The sequence below is a fragment of the Periplaneta americana genome, chromosome 6 (genome assembly GCF_040183065.1).
Source record: "Periplaneta americana isolate PAMFEO1 chromosome 6, P.americana_PAMFEO1_priV1, whole genome shotgun sequence".
Taxonomy (NCBI): Eukaryota; Metazoa; Arthropoda; class Insecta; order Blattodea; family Blattidae; genus Periplaneta; species Periplaneta americana.
In genome coordinates, this window is record NC_091122.1 from 30,311,788 (window position 1) to 30,332,334 (window position 20,547).

Here is a 20,547-nt window from a genome sequence, read left to right on the forward strand (position 1 = left end):
AACAGTTAATCGAAAAAATCGGATAATCCGTACCATAAAAGATTTTCATAAAGTGCATAATATTTAGGGCTATAGTTTCGTAATTTCCTCCGTGGTGTTGTGTTTAACATGCTAGTTAGTGGATGAGAAATTCACTAATTTAAGTCTGGTTATCAGTGATGGGTTTTAAGGGCCATGGTAACTCCTTGTGATGATTGTCTACCAAAAGATAGGAGTAGAGGTCTCATGTTGTAGATTTACACAGTCGTACTTTATATAATTTACCTTTTCTTTTTATTAAATCGCGCACAGTTGTAATGCCAATCTCGTATTCCGATTCGATATGAGATAAAGTTTCTCCTTTCCCAAATCTCTCAATTATTTGCTCTTTTTTTATACATAGCACAACACGTTTTCTTTTGACACCCATATAAGATATTTTACATATGTTATACAGAACGACCACTCCAACAGTAGAACAAGAACTGAATTGTACACGGGTTTTGCAGTTTTGTGGAAGTTCTTGGGGTCATTTCCTTGAAAACAGGTAGTGACTATTTTATAAGTTGGGAAAAACACCCCCTCCAACAAGTAACTGTATAGGACCTCATATTTTGTCCTGTAAGAAAAAAGAGGGAGAGAAACAATCGGATAATCCACCAATAATAGGGTGACGGATAATCGGGATTCTACTGTAGTACACTTTAATTATTTTACCTGATGCAGTTTCCATGTTTCGGCATGTGGATGTGAAGTCCTGCCTAAAGAAGTTTCACATCAGTATACAAGATGATAATCTTAAGGCTCTGAACTCTGAATCTTTGACAGTAGAGCCTTGACTAACAGAAATAACATGTAGCCTGAGGTTTAATTGTTTCAGAGACTGAAAACAATTATCATGCAGCAGTGACAGTTCAATTAAGTTTATATCCAGCAAAATTCTGTATAGCATGCAGAAAACATTGGTTTCATTATGGCAGGAACCTCAAAAGACTGTACGAGCTATTCCATCTCAGATCGACCGAAATAGAGAGAAAATTGATCTTACAATTTCTAAATACAATGAAACTTTTTTTTGTACGTAGAGAACTGTGATACAATGCTTTGTGCAAAGTTTGAGGCATCAGAACTTCATAGCGTTTAAATTAAAAATATTTTAATTTATCGTATTTTCATAAAATTAGCAACTTTAAACTGTTGTAGCTCCGAAACCCTTTCACCCAATGATCAAAATCATGGTTTATTTTGATGCTGAGAAATTAAAGTTTATATTGACATATAAACAGATTTTCTTACTTTTTATTGAAATGGAGAAATTTAGATTTTTCTTCATTAAGACACCTTTGCCTAGGAAAACATATTTTAAAAATATATAGTTAGATTCCGCATTGAAAGTACAAATAAACACATATTTTTTACTGATGGTATGTTGATAAGAAAGTATTGAAAATATCAAATAAAGAAAATAAATAGTACGCGCGTGAACTAACCAGCTGACTGTGAGACGGGAGCTAGCCGAGACAAGCAAGGCCAGGAGACAAACACGTAATGTTTCGTTTAGTAGCACATAGCTGGGCTAGGGAGTACTGTGCCGTTAAAGTCTAGGCATGTGAAAATAATCTATTTAATACCCTCGAAACTTATTGCCGTACCACTAAGCAAACAATGCCGAATTCCTCTTAATAATGCAAGGTTTTTTCTCAATATTTTTTTACATTTTTACAAATGAGCAAAAAGCCTAAAAGTGAGTAAAATCAGATTATCTGTCTCTCTGTACACAATAAAAATAAGGACTACTTCTTATCATAACCTACCAAATGTCAGCTTCAAAATGAGCTCTCGTTCAATGTTCTACAGTAAATGGTTCCAGAGTTCTGAGCGCTGTAAGAGGCTTGTTTTTCTAAAATATGCTAAATTTGTCGCTCAACAATACGAGAAACATTTGACTTTCGATAGTATATTTTTGCAAATGCACTCTCCTCGCACCTTCTATAAATAGGGAAAAAATTAGAGTATAAAAAAATGCGAGGTTTTTTACTGATCGATTTCATATGGAATAGCCCGTACTGTTATTTCATATATGAAAATCAGGTATGGTACGGATTATTCGATTAATCATTCACTCAAACTCCTTCATTACAACATTTAACCAGAGTTCTATTGTATACACCACGTCACTGTGAACAGTCTGAAGAGTTTTATTTTAAAAATTGCTAGGAGGAGAATGCAATCAAACATATGACACAACAGTAGTGACCAATATTACTGCTATTTCAACAAAAGAATCGACTTCTGATGTTTCTGGTGGAGTGTAAGTGGAAGGTATAGGGCCAGAGCTCGGTGTTGCTAACAGCATTTCCCCTCCCCTCACCCTGGAGCCAGACAGCAGGAAGGCAGAGATTCTGTGTTTCTTAAAGATAAGTACAGAAGTGAATAATTTCAAGGGAAAAATTGTTCCGGGGCCAGGTATCGATCCCGGGACCTCTGGTTGAACGTACCAGTGCTCTTACCAGCTGAGCTACCCGGGAACTCCACCCGACACCATCTCAACTTTTCCCTTTATATCCACACAACTCGCATGGGCTGACGAAACGCCAGAGACCCACATCGAGTGCACACAATCTCTGTGTGACAATGTGTATGTTAACAGAAAACCACAATTCCAAGTCACACAGAGATTGTGTGCACTCGATGTGGGTCTCTGGCGTTTCGTCAGCCCATGCGAGTTGTGTGGATATAAAGGGAAAAGTTGAGACGGTGTCGGGTGGAGTTCCCAGGTAGCTCAGTTGGTAAAAGCACTGGTACATTCAACCAGAGGTCCCAGGATCGATACCCGGCCCCGGAACAATTTTTCCCTTGAAATTATTCAAATCTGCTTTACAGGGAGCTTCACCTGAAAGACTAGATTTACAAGTACAGAAGTGTTTACAATACAATGACAAATGAACTAAAAATCTATGTGCGATGCTGTCTTCACTTGTCTTGCAGTACCGGAAAGGGGAGAGACGAATTCAAATGAAGAAGGGAGTTCGAAAATAGACGTTATGGAGCTGTCAGAAGTTGGTTCTTTCCTTGAGAGAGCTTTAGTAACTTCCTTTTAAAATCTTTTTTCAAGATCTCTCAGTATTATATATATAGTCCTTGCTTTACTAAAAGATGCGTTATGTGAAGAACTACAACAATAAGTATTCAGTCAGTTTATTTAAACATTTGCATAGTTTCTTGTGTTGGTTACTTCTGGTAGATATTTAGTATTCCATGACCTCCAGACCATACCATACGGACACCTGGTTAAGGACCCCTGCATTAATTAAAATAATACATATGAAAATATAAATATCAACATATATACATAGTTACTTAACTGGCCTCACCATACATGATTGAAACTTTGTAACACTTTGGTCATTTTATGAGCAAACACGGCAAGTTTATAAGTTTTAAATTTCTTCACAATATGAAGAAATTTCATGGCAGTTTTTTTTCTACATAATTCACACTCCATCGCCCTGATGTATTCAGAGTTTCGAGTTTCCTATATAAATAAAAAAACAGTCCATAGGCAATATCTATCACCCTGATGCCATAAACCGTGTCTTTGAAAGAAGGCCAACCTTCAGTCTATGAAATATGAAAATAACATCTCCATATTTGATCACAGCATCATTCTGGAAACCACTTTAAATATGATTTATATATATATATATACGTATATATATAGCCTTGACTTCTAAAATATTGCAGATGCCACTTCGTTTGGCTCAAAAAACAAGTTATGGAACACAATATACACATACATTCATAAAATAAAACTTTGAAACCAGTCTTTACATAAGCACAAGTATTTTTACACGTATCTTACTTTCCCATTCCAACTAGAGCTTCGTCCATTAGATCATCATCTATACTGCAAGGCGATGCAGAAGGTGGTGAAGTAATAACCATGGGCGAGGCTGTGGTGGGGGTGGCGGCAGGCGACTGAACGATATGTACCTGCACAGAAGGCTGTGGTGGGGGTAACGGAGGTGGGGGCGTGTTTCTGCGACTTGGGGCCGATACCGCCACTGCACGCTCAGGCACAGTAGCTAATTTCCCAGGTGGCGGTTCTGAAGAAAGTGGTTTGTTTGGAAGAGATGATGACGACATATCTAGAAGGATTTCAGCCGCTTCTTGTGAGGTAGTAGGTGCGGGAGCCATCTTGTTTAAGGACTTATTTGGCATATCACCTAAGATCGCAAGTTTCTTGGACTCATCTACTTGTTTTTGAGAGGAAGATGAAGAAAATTTTGTTTGAGAAGAATCTAGAGACTTACTAGAATTTAACGAAGATAGGGGAGAAGGGTCATTATTGCTATTACTAGAAAAAGATTTTGAAGGGTTTTCGAGTTTACCAATTGCTTGAGATGGCATCTCCTCTTTTGAACTATTTCCCGATGACTGTCCACTACGGGACAATTCTGGCTTTAACCGCGACACATCTGCCTCCCCTGAAGTAGATTCTGAACTGCTGGCAGCAAGACCAGGAACTACCGGGGCAGATGCGGTTGCAGAAGTTTGAGGACCAGTGTCTATATTTATATCCTGTAATTTTGAGCTAATTGAAGGAAAAGTTGTGATTGGCGGCGGTTTCAATATGGGAGCTGATATTGTTAATGGTGGTGTGACAGATGCTATTGACGAAATCTTAGAACCTTTTATGTCATCGGAGGTTTTTGACATAGACGGAAATTTTGACGAAGTATTAGAGCTGTCTCCCTTCCCTACCAGATCTATAGGTTTTGCACTGGAATCCATTCGATTACTGGACTCTGAACTACCGAGAACAGTTTTGTCGGAAGACTGCTTTTTTGAATCACCTTCATTCAGATTACTACTTCGTGCAGATAGTTTAGGTATCTGAAATTTTGTATCTAACGTTTTTATCAAACCTTCGACCATAAGCTGAGGTGGTAATGTTGGTTCCATTTTTTGATGAGCCTGAACAAGCTTTAAAGGTCTTTCGCCCTCTATTTCATCTCTGGAACCACTGGGACTGGATTTCCTCTCAGGACCTTTAGAAAAAACCGACTTTTCACGATCACTACTGCTTTTTGGAGGCCTTGGTTTATTATCCCTCCTGTTAGAATCGGCTAAACTACTCATTTTAGGTGAACCGGTGGATTTGGAGAGGGACTTGGAGAGCATACTGACTGGTGAACTGGAGGATTTTGTTGTAGATTGGGTCTTGGAAGAAGGGTTGCTGCTGCTTGCTTTATTGCTGCTTGAACTAGAGCTAGAAACGCTACTTCCACTCGTAGACTTCTGCTGCAGCATTTGATGTGGTTTCTTGGATGCTGGTCCACTGTTCACACCTGGTTTCAGTCCGGTATGTGTCTTTGGTGAGCCTGAACCAGTGCCAGATGATGATGCTTTCACAACACTTTTAGGTTCCTTTCTAGTTTTATTAATCGTGATCTTTATGCCTTCCGAACTAGATTTTACCATATACTCACCAGGATTCTTGCTACTATTACCACTAACAGTGCTAGCAGACGCATCTCCAGGTGTTTTACTACTAGTATTAGCACTACTGCCCCTCTCTTTAACTACTTCACCTGGTTCTGGTCCCTGGTGCTGGGCTGACTTAAGTTTATCTATCACAGCTGAAAGAGAACCTTTCCTGTTGCGCACTTGTGGTGCTGTGGAGGACTTGCTGCCATCTGTGTTGCTTGACGGAGGCGTACCACCTCCACTCTGGGAACCCACACCACCTTCACTACTTCCACTTGACAGATCTAACTGTTTCAACTTAACGCTAGATGATTTCAGTTTTGGGCTCGAGCCTTGCCCAGACCCCGAACTTGAGCTGCTCCCACTGAACGAACTGGATGTTTTACGGTCCTTGTCCTTGTTCGATGAGGATTTTGTTTTGCTCGCATCACCCGACCCACTCTTCCCTGTTGTTGATGGAGAGTTTGCTGCAGATTTCAGGGCAGACATGCTTGGCTTCCCAGAGCCTCCAGATGACTGGTGTTTTGGAGAAGAGGTGCCGTGGTGCTTAGGGCTGCTTGTGGTGTAGCCCGGGGAGTGTTTTGGACTTTGGTGCGAGGACGAAGGCTTGCTGGAACTGGACTTCGTGACTGAAGGACTCATATGAGTTGGGGAAGAAGTAATTTTTCGAAGAGCACCTGCAGGTGATGACGGACGTACAGATGACAAAGGCGGCAACTCAGTTGGCTTTATGCTCACTGACACTGGCTTAGATAAAGGGTCTTGCTTGGGGGGAAGTTTGTCTGGAGGACCCATTGCAACACCTGAACTGCTGCTCCCACTCGGACTGTCTTCTCGTTTCCGCTTATTGCGCTTCTTTTCAGGTCTTGCTTTATCCTCTGTTCGACTTTTTCCGCTCTTCCTATCTCTGTTGTTACGGTCTTCTGCTGAAACTGCTTTGGATGAAATTGGAGTAATTGTAATAGAGGTAGGAAGAGATGTGGCTGGTGTTGAGCCTATGGGAATTATCTCAATACCCGGCCTCCGCTCCAGTCCCAAGACAGAATTAAAAGTAGAGCTGGATGACGTGATAGGAGTGATGCTCACTGATGGCGCCACAAGATTTTTACTTTCAGCCAAATCTAGAATGATTGTTGGTGGGGAAGTTTTCTTCTCTTTCTTTGGTTTTCTAACAACCATCTCTTCGACCTCATCAATTGGCATAATTTCTTCCTCACCAAAATCTGAACTTGGCTTCTCCTCTTCGCAGTCAATGTTAGTTTCCATTGGAGCATCCCTCGAAGTAGGGGTGCCCAGAGGAGTTGAATCGCTGCTCGAACTCTCCAGAACGATCTCACACTCTTCACTCTGTTTCCGTTTGGGGCTTCTTCGCCACATTCCATCTTTGTTACTTCGTTTCCTTTGTTTTTTGGAGGTTGTTGTCTGTTCCCCAAGCATGTTTAACAACACGGGCCCCTTCCCACCTGATCCCTGAGACAGAAGAGCACTGAACTGAAAAGGGTTTGACACAGAATTGTCAGACGGATTTCCTGGACTCTGGAAGCCGACACTCGATTCTGACATATCAGGACCAAACCCCTGACGACTACCAGAGCCGCCCAGTGATTGATTGTGAGATAAACTGCCACCGTCAGGCTCAGTTTTAACTCGGCTCACATCAAAATCCGGTGGCATAGAGTGGCTTCCATTTGAACCACCATGACCACGTCCAGGATCACTCCCTGGAGGAAGACTGAGGTTGCCACCAGTTGTAAGACCATTTGAACGAAGAGTCTGACTCTGCCAAGAACGAATCAGCGCCCTCATTGTCACTGGTATTGACCAGCACCTGTAACAAACATTCAATAAGATAAATGTTAAGTCGTTGGTAGTCCAGTGGTTATTATACTTGCCACTGAATACAAGATTTGAGGGTTCAGACCGATCGATAATGATAGATTTTTAAGGATGATAGAAATCCTTAGCCAGGCTTCTTCCAGAAGACGAATAAGCATGAAAATTGATTTACACCATGTAAAAAAACCTTAAGAGTGCTCCAGCAAAGTTTACCATCTATTCATTACTATAGCGAGTAAAAATATGAAATTTAATATTTTAAATTATGAAGAAGAAGTAAGTGGGAACTATAAATCTTTACGTTTTAGTCCTAATCACATATAAATCTCACTGGCCATTCCCATAAATGGCAACATATGAAAGAGAACAGTCACCAGGATCTCCACTGTCGAAAATGAACTTTTGAACGACTGCTAGATGGAAGAACAGATGCAAGCTCCATGGAGTAATAGTTATTGCTCCAAGTCAGCTCTACGAATTCCTCTCTCATTGTATCATATAGAAAAACTATACAATTTGAGTGTGCCAACATTAAATTCTCATTAAATTAAATTAAATGAATTTATCCAAAGTGAATGAACCATATGAGTAATCTAAACTATTTCATTTATACTGTATAACAATAATAAGCCAGGTATATAAATAAGAAACATTGTTTAGAACAATAAATTAAACTAGTGGCTTGTGCAGCAAATGTTGCAAACTAAGTTCATTAGACGTTCAAATAAAAATGTTTAAGATTTATTTTCAATAAAGAATACCAGACATTTTGAAAGTTAATTCCTTCCGTAATAATGAAACATATTCCCTCTGAATGGTTTTTTTTATGGCAAATACTTTCTCTTGAACCTTATCACCTTCAAGTTTTGAGCTCCAACGCGAAAACGCAAGTAACAAGGTCAGGACGATCAGTGGGTTTTTCATGTGGGAGTAAAGCAATAACTATTTCAGGTCATTGTGGATTGTAGGTGAAACTTAAAAAAATGTCAGGTTTGCTATGCTTTCGAACAATAACATAGCATCCTGGTATAGCTGCTGCATGTAAAGCTTGAAATGTAGAGGGTAAAATCATTTTATCCTGCTAAGATATCTTGCTGAAATGATCGGGAGACTACATAATTTTGTAGGCTTATTATTTTATCTGTAAGTAATACCTTTTGCTCTTTCCTCAGGAACTCTAATTTTTGCGCTCTCTCGAGCCACTACTGAAGAGAATGACGCATATAAATATCTACACCACACCGCCATTAAATATATAAAAACGACCCAACCTCACTTGACTAATAACTATAAAAATATTTGATTTTTAATAACAATATTATTATCTTACGTAAGTTTTGTAGTTATATACTATATAGCCTTCACTCAGTAAATTATAGAAATGAAGAACTAATTTAAGATATTCTCTATTCTATAACCCCAAAAAGTTTCACTTTCATATCATCAATATAGCATTAATATGTATAATATTAATGAAAAGCAGTTACATCATGGCATTAACTATAATAATATTTCATTTCTAATGGTAATAATGTCATCAAACCACCTCAAATTTTGTAGATTTTAATATCAAATACACCACAACTCTATTCAGATAATTTCACACCGCAGAATCAAACTTGTAAATTATTTTTAGTAATTCTTGAAGTTTTTAATAACCAATTGAATTTGAGCTCTAAATATGTCAGCAATCCTGCAGGTCATGGCCTTCATGTAATATCTTATTGTTTATTGCAGTGCTGTTTTGTTTTATATTGAAATCCAATTAGTTCTTAAAACTGACGAAAGATGGATTTTGGAAAATAGGAAAATTATGTAGGAAAACTAACGCTTCACTGAAAGTTACTATTTTTCTGAAAAACTTCAGGTTACAAGCTTCAAAATGAGGGGTGAGTTATTAAAATCCGTTCAGCCGTTTTCCCGTAATTTCCATTACCAGTTCAAATTATATATATAGATACTGTACAATAACAAATGCACGATCTTTCTTTACATCCATTTTGTTTTCAATGCAACTTTACATGCTTTGAGTTTGTGGTGTCATACACCAGCTCAGAAATATTGCAAACATTTTATACTACATGTGACATATTTGAATTGTTCATATGTTTTTCATAATGGACCTAGTAGGTAGCTCTGAAACATAGCAAACATTTGGTCCAAAACATAGTGTAAATTTGTATATTTCCTGATTTCACAAGCAATGATTTTTAACTACTGTAGTGTGTATCACTCCAAACACAGAAAAAAGTTCTGAATCCTTAATATGACAATTATAGTTCAAATTACAAGTACGCACAACAATATTTATATTAGAATTTTAAAGTGGGTTCATTTGTCAATTCTGAATTATAAACAATGGCATAACACAGGCCTGCGATGAAAAAACTTCGTAAAAAATTTTAGCTCTCCTTTATGTATTTTTGTGTGGTGAAGCCAGAAATGACATCAAAAATGGCACATCAAGCACCATTTTTACACAAAATTATATTTTATGTTATTAATATAATAGCGACTATGCTGTATACATAATTCAGGGCTCTAATGTAAAATTTTGCACTAACTTGTTAATGAGGATCAGAATTCAGTCATCCAATAAGAGATTTGGGATTACCCAAAGAAAAAGTTGAGCTCTTACGCTCCAGATTAAAAAAAATTAATTTGCTGACACCAGGAACATATCTTCATTGCCCTGGCACAGAAATGGAGAAGAGTAATTTACGCCCTACTTTTCATAAGAGGATGCCTTAGTATACCGCAGTGACATTTCTGGTTTGATACTAAAGTTTAATATTCAGTATGAAGTGGATGAGTGGAGACTTTTATCGATTCCTTCAAAAGAAGTATGAAGGCAGTGATCAGTGCTTTTGCACAATGGTAACAAGTATGCTTCGTTACCTGTTGGTCATTCAGCTCGCCTTAAAGAAACTTATGATAATCTTGTACTGATTCTTACAAAGATAAGATACAAAGATCATAACTGGATGATCTGTGGAGATCGGAGAGAGTTGTGCATTCTTCTTGGTCAGCAGGCTGGGTATACAGTAAAATCCCTCATAACCGGCACCCAAATAACCAGCAATACCAACACAACGGCACTTTTGGCTGGACCCAAAAAAAATTTTTAAATCTGCCACACTGCCACAGTCTCAGCCGTCAGTTTTACCACATTAGGAAGTTCGTACGAACTTTCGTTTTCAGTGAATATTCGAACTTAAAATTAGTGTATTATTTGTGTTGTGTGATGTGTTTTAATAAAGAAAGTCCACACAATTTTTATGTTTATTTAGTTATGTTCGGACTGTCAGTGTTGCCACATTAGAAGTTCGCACAAACTTCCATTTTCAGTGAATATTCGAACCTAACAGTAGTATAGTGTGGCGTGTTTTAACAAGGAAAATCCACACAGTTATTCAGTTATGAGCAAGTGATAGAGAAATAAGCTTCACACGGATGCAGTTTCAACATGTGGCATCATGAAATAACTTTTTTTTTGTATATAACGGTATTTATTCAATTATCCGGCAAAATCTCATATACGGAACTAGCCTGGTCTCTTTAGTGCTGGTTAAGAGGGATTCTACTGAACTAAGTTTCCATACTTCCTCCGTGAATGGGACAGCAGAGCAAGAAGCAGTAATTGAGAACAAAAACACTGGCCACAAAGAACATCTCTTGAACCTTACACAAGCGAAAAAGCAACAAACACAACTTTATCATGAAGAGAAAAAGATTATATTAAAGATATGAATAAATGTGAGTTGTTAATTATGGATAATCTAATAATTTTTGTAAAATATACCTTTAATATTTGCCATAGGACATGTTTCTCTTAATCACTTTTCCATATTAAATTCAATAACGCTACCTTCACATTGCTATAAAGTGCCAATGCATGTTACGGAAAAACGCTACGTGATAGAGAAAATCTGAGCTCAGTTTTGGATTCAGCACCCCAAGAAACCATAAATGTAGCATAAATTTTTAGAAAAGTTTTTATGATCCTTAATTTTGCAGGCCTGTGTAATTAATCTTTAAAAATATAACTGAACTGAAGTACTTACGAATGTATTTCATTAATGTGCAAATGTTCAAAATTACCCTAATAAAAACATAGGAAATGTTTAACTGAATACATAAGTTCTTTAGTTCTCCCATACTGTATCCAATAAATACAATTATGGAAATCCGTAACGACAGTAAATAAAGTTACACTACCTCTGCAATACTTTGCTGGCATGCTCAGGTGTGCATCCATTCTCTCCATTGCTGGCTCCATACACCTTACACTTGATGCTTCCAATATCAGTTAGATCCAGTTCTGCTGTCGTCATGGTCTCTTCCAGGGGATGTTCAAACGAAATAGAGAGATGTTGCCATGACAAAGCAGTCACTTCAAACATTATCACACTCTCCAGATCCGCTATAAACATAAAACAGAAACAATTCAAATGAAATAGAAAGATATTGCCATGACAAAGCAGAACATAATCACACTCTCCAGGTAGCTAAATCAAACACTCGAAATAATTAATTTTGGACGAAACAACCAGCCTTTAACATACTCCCTACATTCAGAATTTAACCATTTCCAAAGAAGCTGATCATTCATTCGTAGGTGCTGAATTACTAAGCAGTTAACAGTTATTATTTTCTAGATCTATTGATCCAACATACCATGTAGCCCGACTTCTAACATGGACATGGAATAGACATACAAGGTGTTTAAAAAATACGGGGCATAATTTCAGGTATGTATTTCCCACATGTAGACAATCAAAATAGTTCATTACAACATGTGTCCGGAAATGCTTCATTTCCGAGTTATGACCTTCACAACATTGAAATTCACCGGAACGTTTTTCTTTCCGCAGGTCGTTGTCATTACATAAGATGTTCAAAATGTCCACCTCCTGCTTGAATACAGACCTCACATCGATGTCTCATTGACCTGCGAACACGATCCCAAACTCCAGGAGTATTGCGTATGTCCTCAGAACATGCCACAATTCGATTCCACACACACACACACACACACACACACACAAACATACATCCAGGTGCATCCAACAACTAGAGAAGACATGAAACAAAGAATTAGAGAAGCCTGTGGGTCTCTCAGCTGTGCTGAAGTGCAATCACGGATGTTAGGAGGTGATCAGAACATTGTTTAGCACAGGGTGGCGTACATTTTGAACACTTATTATGAAGAGAGTACGTACATAAACAACATACCGCATTTCTCAGAAGATACTATTTTTATTGCTTTGTGAATAAACAATAAAAGTTAGAGAAAAAGAGTTTCAGTAAAAGTTGTTTCTTTTTAAAAGTAGTTTTCAATGGTACCTTCAATGACTCATGTTATCATTTGAAATTTCGAAGTTGACCACAGGTAGCACTACTTCCGGTTTGTTACGGGAAATGGTACTACCACCAATCGATTCTTTACATAGGTTTTGGTTATCAATATTTTTTTTATGAACAACCAGTATCACATAGTTTTCGAGAAAAAAGGCTGATATACAGATGGTCTGAAATACCTGGTATATACTAATGTCACGCATATTGACATGTACTTCTGTCTACATGTTGGCAATTATGATGAAGAATCCTGTTCTGAGGTTGGGGCACCCACTAGATTGGATTCTGTTCACCTCATACGATAGGATGACATGAGTATGGAAGTAGGCAGGATGGATGAACATGAAGGTGTACCCAGAGACTCACGCTGAAAGTTACCCAGCATTTGCTCTCGTAAGTTGAGGGAAAACCCCGGAAAAACCTGAACCAGGCAATTTGTCTCAACTAGGATTCGATCTAGTTTCACAATCAGACACACTGCCCACTACTCCAAAGCAGTGAACACACTTTCAATGTTAAAAAAAATGTATCCCTACAGATTCCGAAACAGCAATCTTAAAACCCTTCGTTTACTAAATGGGTACAATATGTACCCAGGCCATCTAACTTTATTTATATATTTATTGATGCTGTGAAAATAAAATTTTGACAAATCATGTATTTGTTCTCTAAGCTCTTCTGAGTGAGTGTGTGTGTGTGTATGTGTGTGTGTGTGTGTGTGTGTGTATATATATAAATATCGTATCGTGGGACCAACTTTTGTATCCCTCTGTCGTAGAACTCTGCCACTTGTGAATGGAACCAGCGTGTGACAGACGTCTTCAGCTCTTTGTCGTTGCCAAAACGCTCACCGGAGGACAGGAATTTCTTGAGGTGCAAGAAAACGCGAAAATCGCTGGGAGCAAGATCAGGACTGTAGGGTGGATGACGAAACAACTCCCAGCCAAATTCCGTCAAAACAGCTGCTTTGCGCCGAGCCGTATGTGGACGAGCATTGTCATGGAGGAGCATAACACCTGCAGTAAGCATTCCACGCCTCTTGTTTTGAATGGCACGTCGCAATTTTCGCAGTGTTTCACAGTAACAGTCAGCATTCACTGTTTCACCTCTTGGAAGGAAGTCAATGAGCAGAATGCCCTTCCTGTCCCAGAACACCGTGCACATCACTTTCCGTACCGACAGCATCTGTTTGAATTTCGTCCTGACCAGAGATCCACTATGCCGCCAATGCATTGACTGCTGCTTGGTTTCCGGGGTGAAGTGCGAAATCCAAGTCTCATCACCCATGACGATCCTGTCGAGGAACTCGTCGCCGTCATCGTGATACAGTTGCAGAAATGTCAGTGCTGCTCCTAAACGTTGCATTTTGTGTTCGGGTGTCAGGTTTTTCGGCACCCACCTGGCACACACTTTTTTGAACAGCAGGTGCTTAGTGAGAATCTCATGCAACAAGGATCGCGATATCTGCGGAAAATGCCTGCTCAGCTCCATAATCATGAAGTGACGGTTCTCCATGATGCACTGCCGCACCAGCTCAACACGATCATCATTGATGAGGGATGGTCGCCCACTGCACTCTTCATCATGGACACTTTGACGACCTTCGGAAAACTGCCTACACCAGAGACGCACCATCTGCTTACTCATGATGTTCGGCCCATAGACCTGACAGAGCTGCCAATGAAGTTCAATTGGCGCAATGCTTTGTGCATTAAAGAACTTTATCACCAACTGAACCTCGCAGGCAGCGGGAGAAGGAATAAGAGCTTTCATTTCGGACGACTGCTACCATGCTACTGGCACCAGGCGGGACCTGTCCAGCTGGCATATGATTGATATGTCATAGATCTGTTACGCATGTGCAATTGACACGGCTAATTACGTTTAATTTCAAGGGGAAAAATCGGGAAATTTACTTTCTGGATGCGCCTCGTGTATATATACACACACACACACACACACACATGTACATATAGTAACTTCTTTTTCACATATACACTTTCTATTTATTATTTAAAAATATTTTGTTACTGTTCCAACTAGGAAATAGACTTGAAATGTAATTAATGTAATGAAATATGAATGGGTTTGCTAGGATCACAAAGAAAAACTCATCTGTGTAATGTGCAAGAACTGTTCAAAATAGCTTTATCGTTTTCAAATAAAATTTGGTTTTTGAAGAAAAAATGAATATGATTGAAATTAAATACATAATTAGTGTGTCAAGTGTAAAAAGAGTTCAAATGACATTGTTGTCTTCAAATAAAACTTGAAAAAAAAAAAAAAAAATGAATAAATGAAAAAAATGCATTAAATTTGCCTTAAAAAATAATAATGGGTCCAAAATGTACCGAGTCAGTAAAACTTAGAAAAAAAAATTAGGTCAGTTAACCAAGAGTTACAATAGAAACCTACAGATTAATCATACATCACATCACAAACATAATTCAGCACCTTACATGCTAATCGTTCTTAGCAAGTGTATACGAGCAGCCTTAAAAAAATGTATTTTTTTTTAATAGCCCGCACACTCTACTTTTGAAACAAGAACAACAATTAATCCTGATTTAAACCTAATCTGGCATTAGTAAATCCCAATAAGACATTTAGATACTGGGACTTAACCTAGGATGAAGTTTTTCATAAACATTATTGACAAAATTCCGTTAGTGAAAGTTGGGTTATCTCAATCCAGCAATAGGAAGAAATAAAGTTCACAGTTCAATACATTATTTCCATTACGAAAGAGTAGATTTTAAATAACAACAGTAGGAATAACCTAACCATTGCTTATGCTCACAAAACATACCATGTTTGCTGGCTGGTCTTATGCAGCTGGAGACAAGAACATTAAAAAGAGCCTGCTGTCTTAAAAAGACGAGGATCTGTGGCACATGAGCTGGATGAGTGAAAGGGATGTTCGAGACCAAGATGCCCTCGAGATTCTTACTTTCTGTCATGAAGTAGCAATGTTGTTGGTCCGGCAATGTCTGCAAGTACAATAACAAAACATAATGTCACAAGCCCTGAACACATGGAATTAGAAAGGAACCTGTGGAATCATAACGCATTAAGGGGTCATATATATCTTTGGAAGCAGAAAAAAAAAATGCTTTTTTTTTTTAATTTTTTATTTATTTATTTTTTACTTTTCTCAATAGTATGGTAAAAAAGAATGTTTAAATACCTCTAATATATTTCGAGTTGTGACCTAAAATGTGAGATTGTGTCAATTGACTTGGCCATTTAAATATGGACAAAACTTTTCATCTTCAGTAAGTTTGTCTCATTTCCCATAACTTAGATTTTCCAAATAATACAAACCACGCAAGTGAAATGGGTAGGCACTGAATAGACACAAATTTTCCAAATCCATTTTCCTCATAACTTCCACTTTTTTTATATATAAATTCAAGAAATTTTCCATGCAAGTGTATTTCATACTGGAGAACAAACCCTGCCTTTAGCACTGTTTCATCATTTCAAGTTTTTTTTTTTTCATTTATAGTTCTTTATGTAAAACTCGGTAAATTTTACAATTCATGGCAAAATAAAACGCAAAATATATTAATTTATATATTCAATTGATAATGGCAGGATTTATTAACACTCTCATTATGAATGAAACTGAGAAAAAATCATTAACAAATATTCAAAATTGTAGAAGATATCAGCAAAACCAGTTTTCCCTGCACAAATTGTATCCTCCAATATATAAACAATAAACATTGTTTGACTAAAAATTGTTTACTAACCTTTCAACTTGGTATTTAAAAGTCCTGACACTAATTGCTAAAGTGGTATTTAAATGCCCTAGTAGAATGAAATTTACATGACGTCACTCTTTTATTTCTATTTTCGAAATGGTTAAACATAATACAATCAATCATATGGCAGTAGAAACCAGTTTCTCTGCAATACACTTGAAACAACTGCACGAAAATACAGTAGAACCTCTATTATCCGTGGTAATGAAGGGGGTGGACTGAACGGTTAAGCGAAAAAATTGGATAATCCGTACCGTAAATTTTTTTTCGTAAATTAAGTGAATAATAGTTGTATTTCTTAATTTCCTCCGTGTTCTTGTGTTTAACACGCCAGATATTGAATCAAAAGTTCATCATTTAAGTCTGGTTGTCAACGACGGGTTTTCAAGGGGCAAGGAAATTCCTTGAACTGGCTGTCAGCAGAAACATAAGAATAATACAGGTCTCATGTTGTAGATTTACATAATTTATACACTTCAGTGTTGATTTTTATTAAATCGCGCACAGTTGTAACACCAATCTCGTACTCTGATTCGAGATGAGCCATAGTTTCTCTTTCCCCGAACCACTCAATTATTTCTGTTTTTTCGGTACTTAGCACAACACGTTTTCTTTTGATATTGGGGGAATATATTTTATATAGAAATTCTATAGTACGGCAACTCTAACAGCAGATCATACTGTGTAAGTGTCAAGGTTTGTAATAACACATTCCAGAAAAAATACGTACTGGTACTACGAGTAATATAACGTACAGTAGTACTTCATACATATGAAGAAGACGGACTATATGTGTGTCCTGTAGAAAAAAAAAAAAAAAAAAAAAAAAAAAAAAAAAAAAAAAAAAAAAAGCATAGTCTGAGTCGGATAATCCAGCAATCGGTTAATAGGGTGATGGATAATCGGGGTTCTACTGTATCTCAAAACAGATTACGAACTGTGGCCAGTTTTGTTCAATCATGCATGATGTGTACATATGTATGTAAAACCACTACAGACTGCATACACGCATACGGCAAACTGGCCTGAGGGGTTAATTTAGAAATATCTTCTTGTTGTTTTCTAATGCCGGGCGTTTGACAATAAAGTCATTTGACCTCTATTGTAAAATTACTATACCAATTCCAGCATCAAATTAATTCAAGACACGTAGCCATCAAATTTTGAATTTTACTGACTTGTACTACCAAAAGGTGTAATATCTCCTTAAGTTATAATGTCCATTAATTTTAAATGCCAATTTTATTCTTTGAAAAGGTGGAAAAATTCAAGTATCTTGGAGCAAGAGTAACAAATATAAATGACACTGGAGACAAAATTAAACGCAGAATAAACCTGGGAAATGCCTGTTATTATTATGTTGAGAAGCTTTTATCATCCAGTCTACTCTCGAAAAAACTGAAAGTTAGAATTTACAAAACAGTTATATTACTGGTTGTTCTGTACAGTTGTGAAACTTGGACTCTCGCTTTGAGAGAGGAGCAGAAGTTAAGGGTGTTTGAGAATAAGGTGCTTAGGAAAATATTTGGGGCTAAGACAGATGAAGTTACAGGAGAATGGAGAAAGTTACATAACGCAGAACTGCATGCATTGTATTCTTCACCTGACATAATTAGGAACATTAAATTCAGATGTTTGAGATGGGCAGAGCATGTAGCACATATGGGTGAATGTAGAAATGCATATAGTATGTTAGTTAGAAGACCTGAGGGGAAAAGACCTTTGAGAGGCCAAGGTATAAATGGGGGAGATAATATTATAATAGATTTGAGGGAGGTGGGACATGATGGTAGAGACTGGATTAATCTTGCTCAGAATAAGGACCGATGGCAGGCTTATGTGAGGGCAATAATGAATCTCTGGGTTCCTTAAGGGCCATTTGTAAGTAAGTAAGTAAATTTTAGAACGACTTACACGGAAAATAAATATAATTTAATTATTTAAAGCTCACCAATAATTAATTTAAAATATAACAAACATAAAAGACATCTCGTCCTGTAATTCTGTTATTGTTTTCAATTTTCCAGTAAATGAGTAACACTGACATACGTACCACAAAGAGTCCACGATTGTTGGCACAATCCAACTGGCCCGCTGATGCATGCTGAGTGACTAGGCTCAACAGGGGATGTGGACTGGAGAGGTCTCCACATTCCATCTCCGTGACTTGCTGAATTCGACGCACCAGGGCAAGGCACATAGGCATTGGATTTTTCAAACGTAGTACAAAGCAGGCAGGCAGTGTTGCAGAATTGTTTGTATTCAGATTTGCATATGATGGAGAACTAACAAAAGAAACAACAAAACTAGTTTATTATAATGCATGGCTTGTGGTTGGTTTACTGGCTGATTTCACTGTTTCCAGATATGGTGAACTAAAACTTTCCTGGATTCCGCTGTTTTGTGTGTTACATACAGGACATTTTGCATAAATTTTCTTGAACTCAAATATAAATACAGACTTACAGACTTACATATAATTCAACAGAATGCTTTTGCTTACATTATACCAAAGTAAGGAATCCAAAATCTCATTTCAATGCAAAACAAAAAAAAATTAACACCTGTTACGTATTCCCGTTTATTTATTGGTTTATATTCACTTCATTTTTGGTGCTCAGCATTACTTAACAATATATACTTATGGCGAAGTGCATCAACATTGATTAAAAACGCAGTAATCATAGATTACGAAACGACGGTTAAACAGTAGCCGTGGTTAAAATGTAATTTATGTGCATCATTCATAATCACCGATTACTAAAACATGGCTAGCTGACACCTCATTTAACCAGAGTAAAGTCTATGATGGTACATTGTTTCTACAAAATGACTAAAGGAAAGCATCCATACCGCTGCAAAGATAATAGTCAATGTCTAAAAACGACTGCGCTCACTATGTTCTACATCGAAATGAACGTATCCTACATTTTCGCGTTGCATTTGTTTGCCTTTGGGAGCTGTTATATTTGTGAGTTCCATTTCTTTGTTTTTCAGTACCTTTAGGTTAAAATCGTACAAAATGGAAAATTGAATCCAAAAATGATTATATCCCAATGTTAGGTTGAAGTATCGATAGACTTAATTACTAGATTTAAATGTAGGCCTATTATATAAAAAAGATGGAATATCCATAAAGGAAAAGGATGCAGAAAATTGGTAGGAATGTGTGTACGATCTTGGATTACACCAGGGAATTGTGCATTATCCTAAGATCCATCCATAATCTCTCTTTGTTCAGCCAGTGACATAGAGAAAGAGATACTGGTATTCGAGTATTCCCTCTTAAAATACAGAAAATAATAGTTACATAGAATCGTAATATAAGCAGCCAATCCGTAGGAGAAATATGATTGTTCTTGTGTTATTTCAATTGATCCATTTGTAGATTTTGATAAACGAAATCCCTCCTGAAATTTTCTGTCACCTAATTGCTCGCAAGAATTCTCTCTTTCCACTAAAGAACCTTCACGCTAATGCTCTATCCAAGTAATTCAAGTACTGCACAATAATAACCATCTTCGAAATAATCATCTGTGGTTATGGCCGCCATTTTGCTTTACTTGCTCTACTAATCGCTGGTTATCTCCTTTAACCGCTCATATTTGGCCGGTTAGAGATTACTGTGGTTAACTTCCTAATTAAGTCGTAACTGAGGTCGATCCACCGTAAAAATGCTTAATCGGGGATTAGGTCACAATTTTAACCGATGGTTACACTAACCGACGTTGATGCACGTGGGCATTAATGTGCTATCAGATCAAAGATTTTCCTTTACATGTTCCAATCACAAAAATATAATTTCTGAGAGGTGTAAGTTATGTATGGGACACTTCATTTTTAACACAATTTTTTTCTCCAGATATCGATCATATTCCAGCAGAATTAATGCAAGAGGGTGGAAGCGCATTATCTAACGAAATTTATAAGCTTGTACTTGCTATTTGGGAAAAGGAAATTGTACCAGAACAATGGAAGGAGTCCATTATCGTACCTATCTTTAAGAAGGGGGACAAGACTAACTGTAGTAACCTTCGAGGAATATCACTTTTGTTGACGTCATACAAAATTTTGTCCAATATTCTTTTGAGAAGATTAACTCCATATGTAGATG

At 37.4% G+C, this 20,547-nt stretch overlaps 1 protein-coding gene across 2 annotated transcripts in view; it reads right to left on the reverse strand.

Annotated features, from left to right (window-relative positions):
• Nucleotides 1-2,863: 2,863 nt before the first annotated feature.
• Nucleotides 2,864-20,547, reverse strand: part of MED1 (Mediator complex subunit 1) — a 39,484-nt gene continuing 21,800 nt past the window's right edge. For both annotated transcript variants that reach the window (XM_069827801.1, XM_069827800.1), the window contains exons 8-11: nucleotides 18,487-18,718; nucleotides 15,476-15,656; nucleotides 11,524-11,728; nucleotides 2,864-7,297 (exon numbers count right to left, since the gene is read on the reverse strand). In XM_069827801.1, the coding sequence (XP_069683902.1) occupies nucleotides 3,838-7,297; nucleotides 11,524-11,728; nucleotides 15,476-15,656; nucleotides 18,487-18,718 (4,078 nt within the window). In that variant the 3' untranslated portion in view covers nucleotides 2,864-3,837. The remainder of the gene's footprint in view (nucleotides 7,298-11,523; nucleotides 11,729-15,475; nucleotides 15,657-18,486; nucleotides 18,719-20,547) is intronic.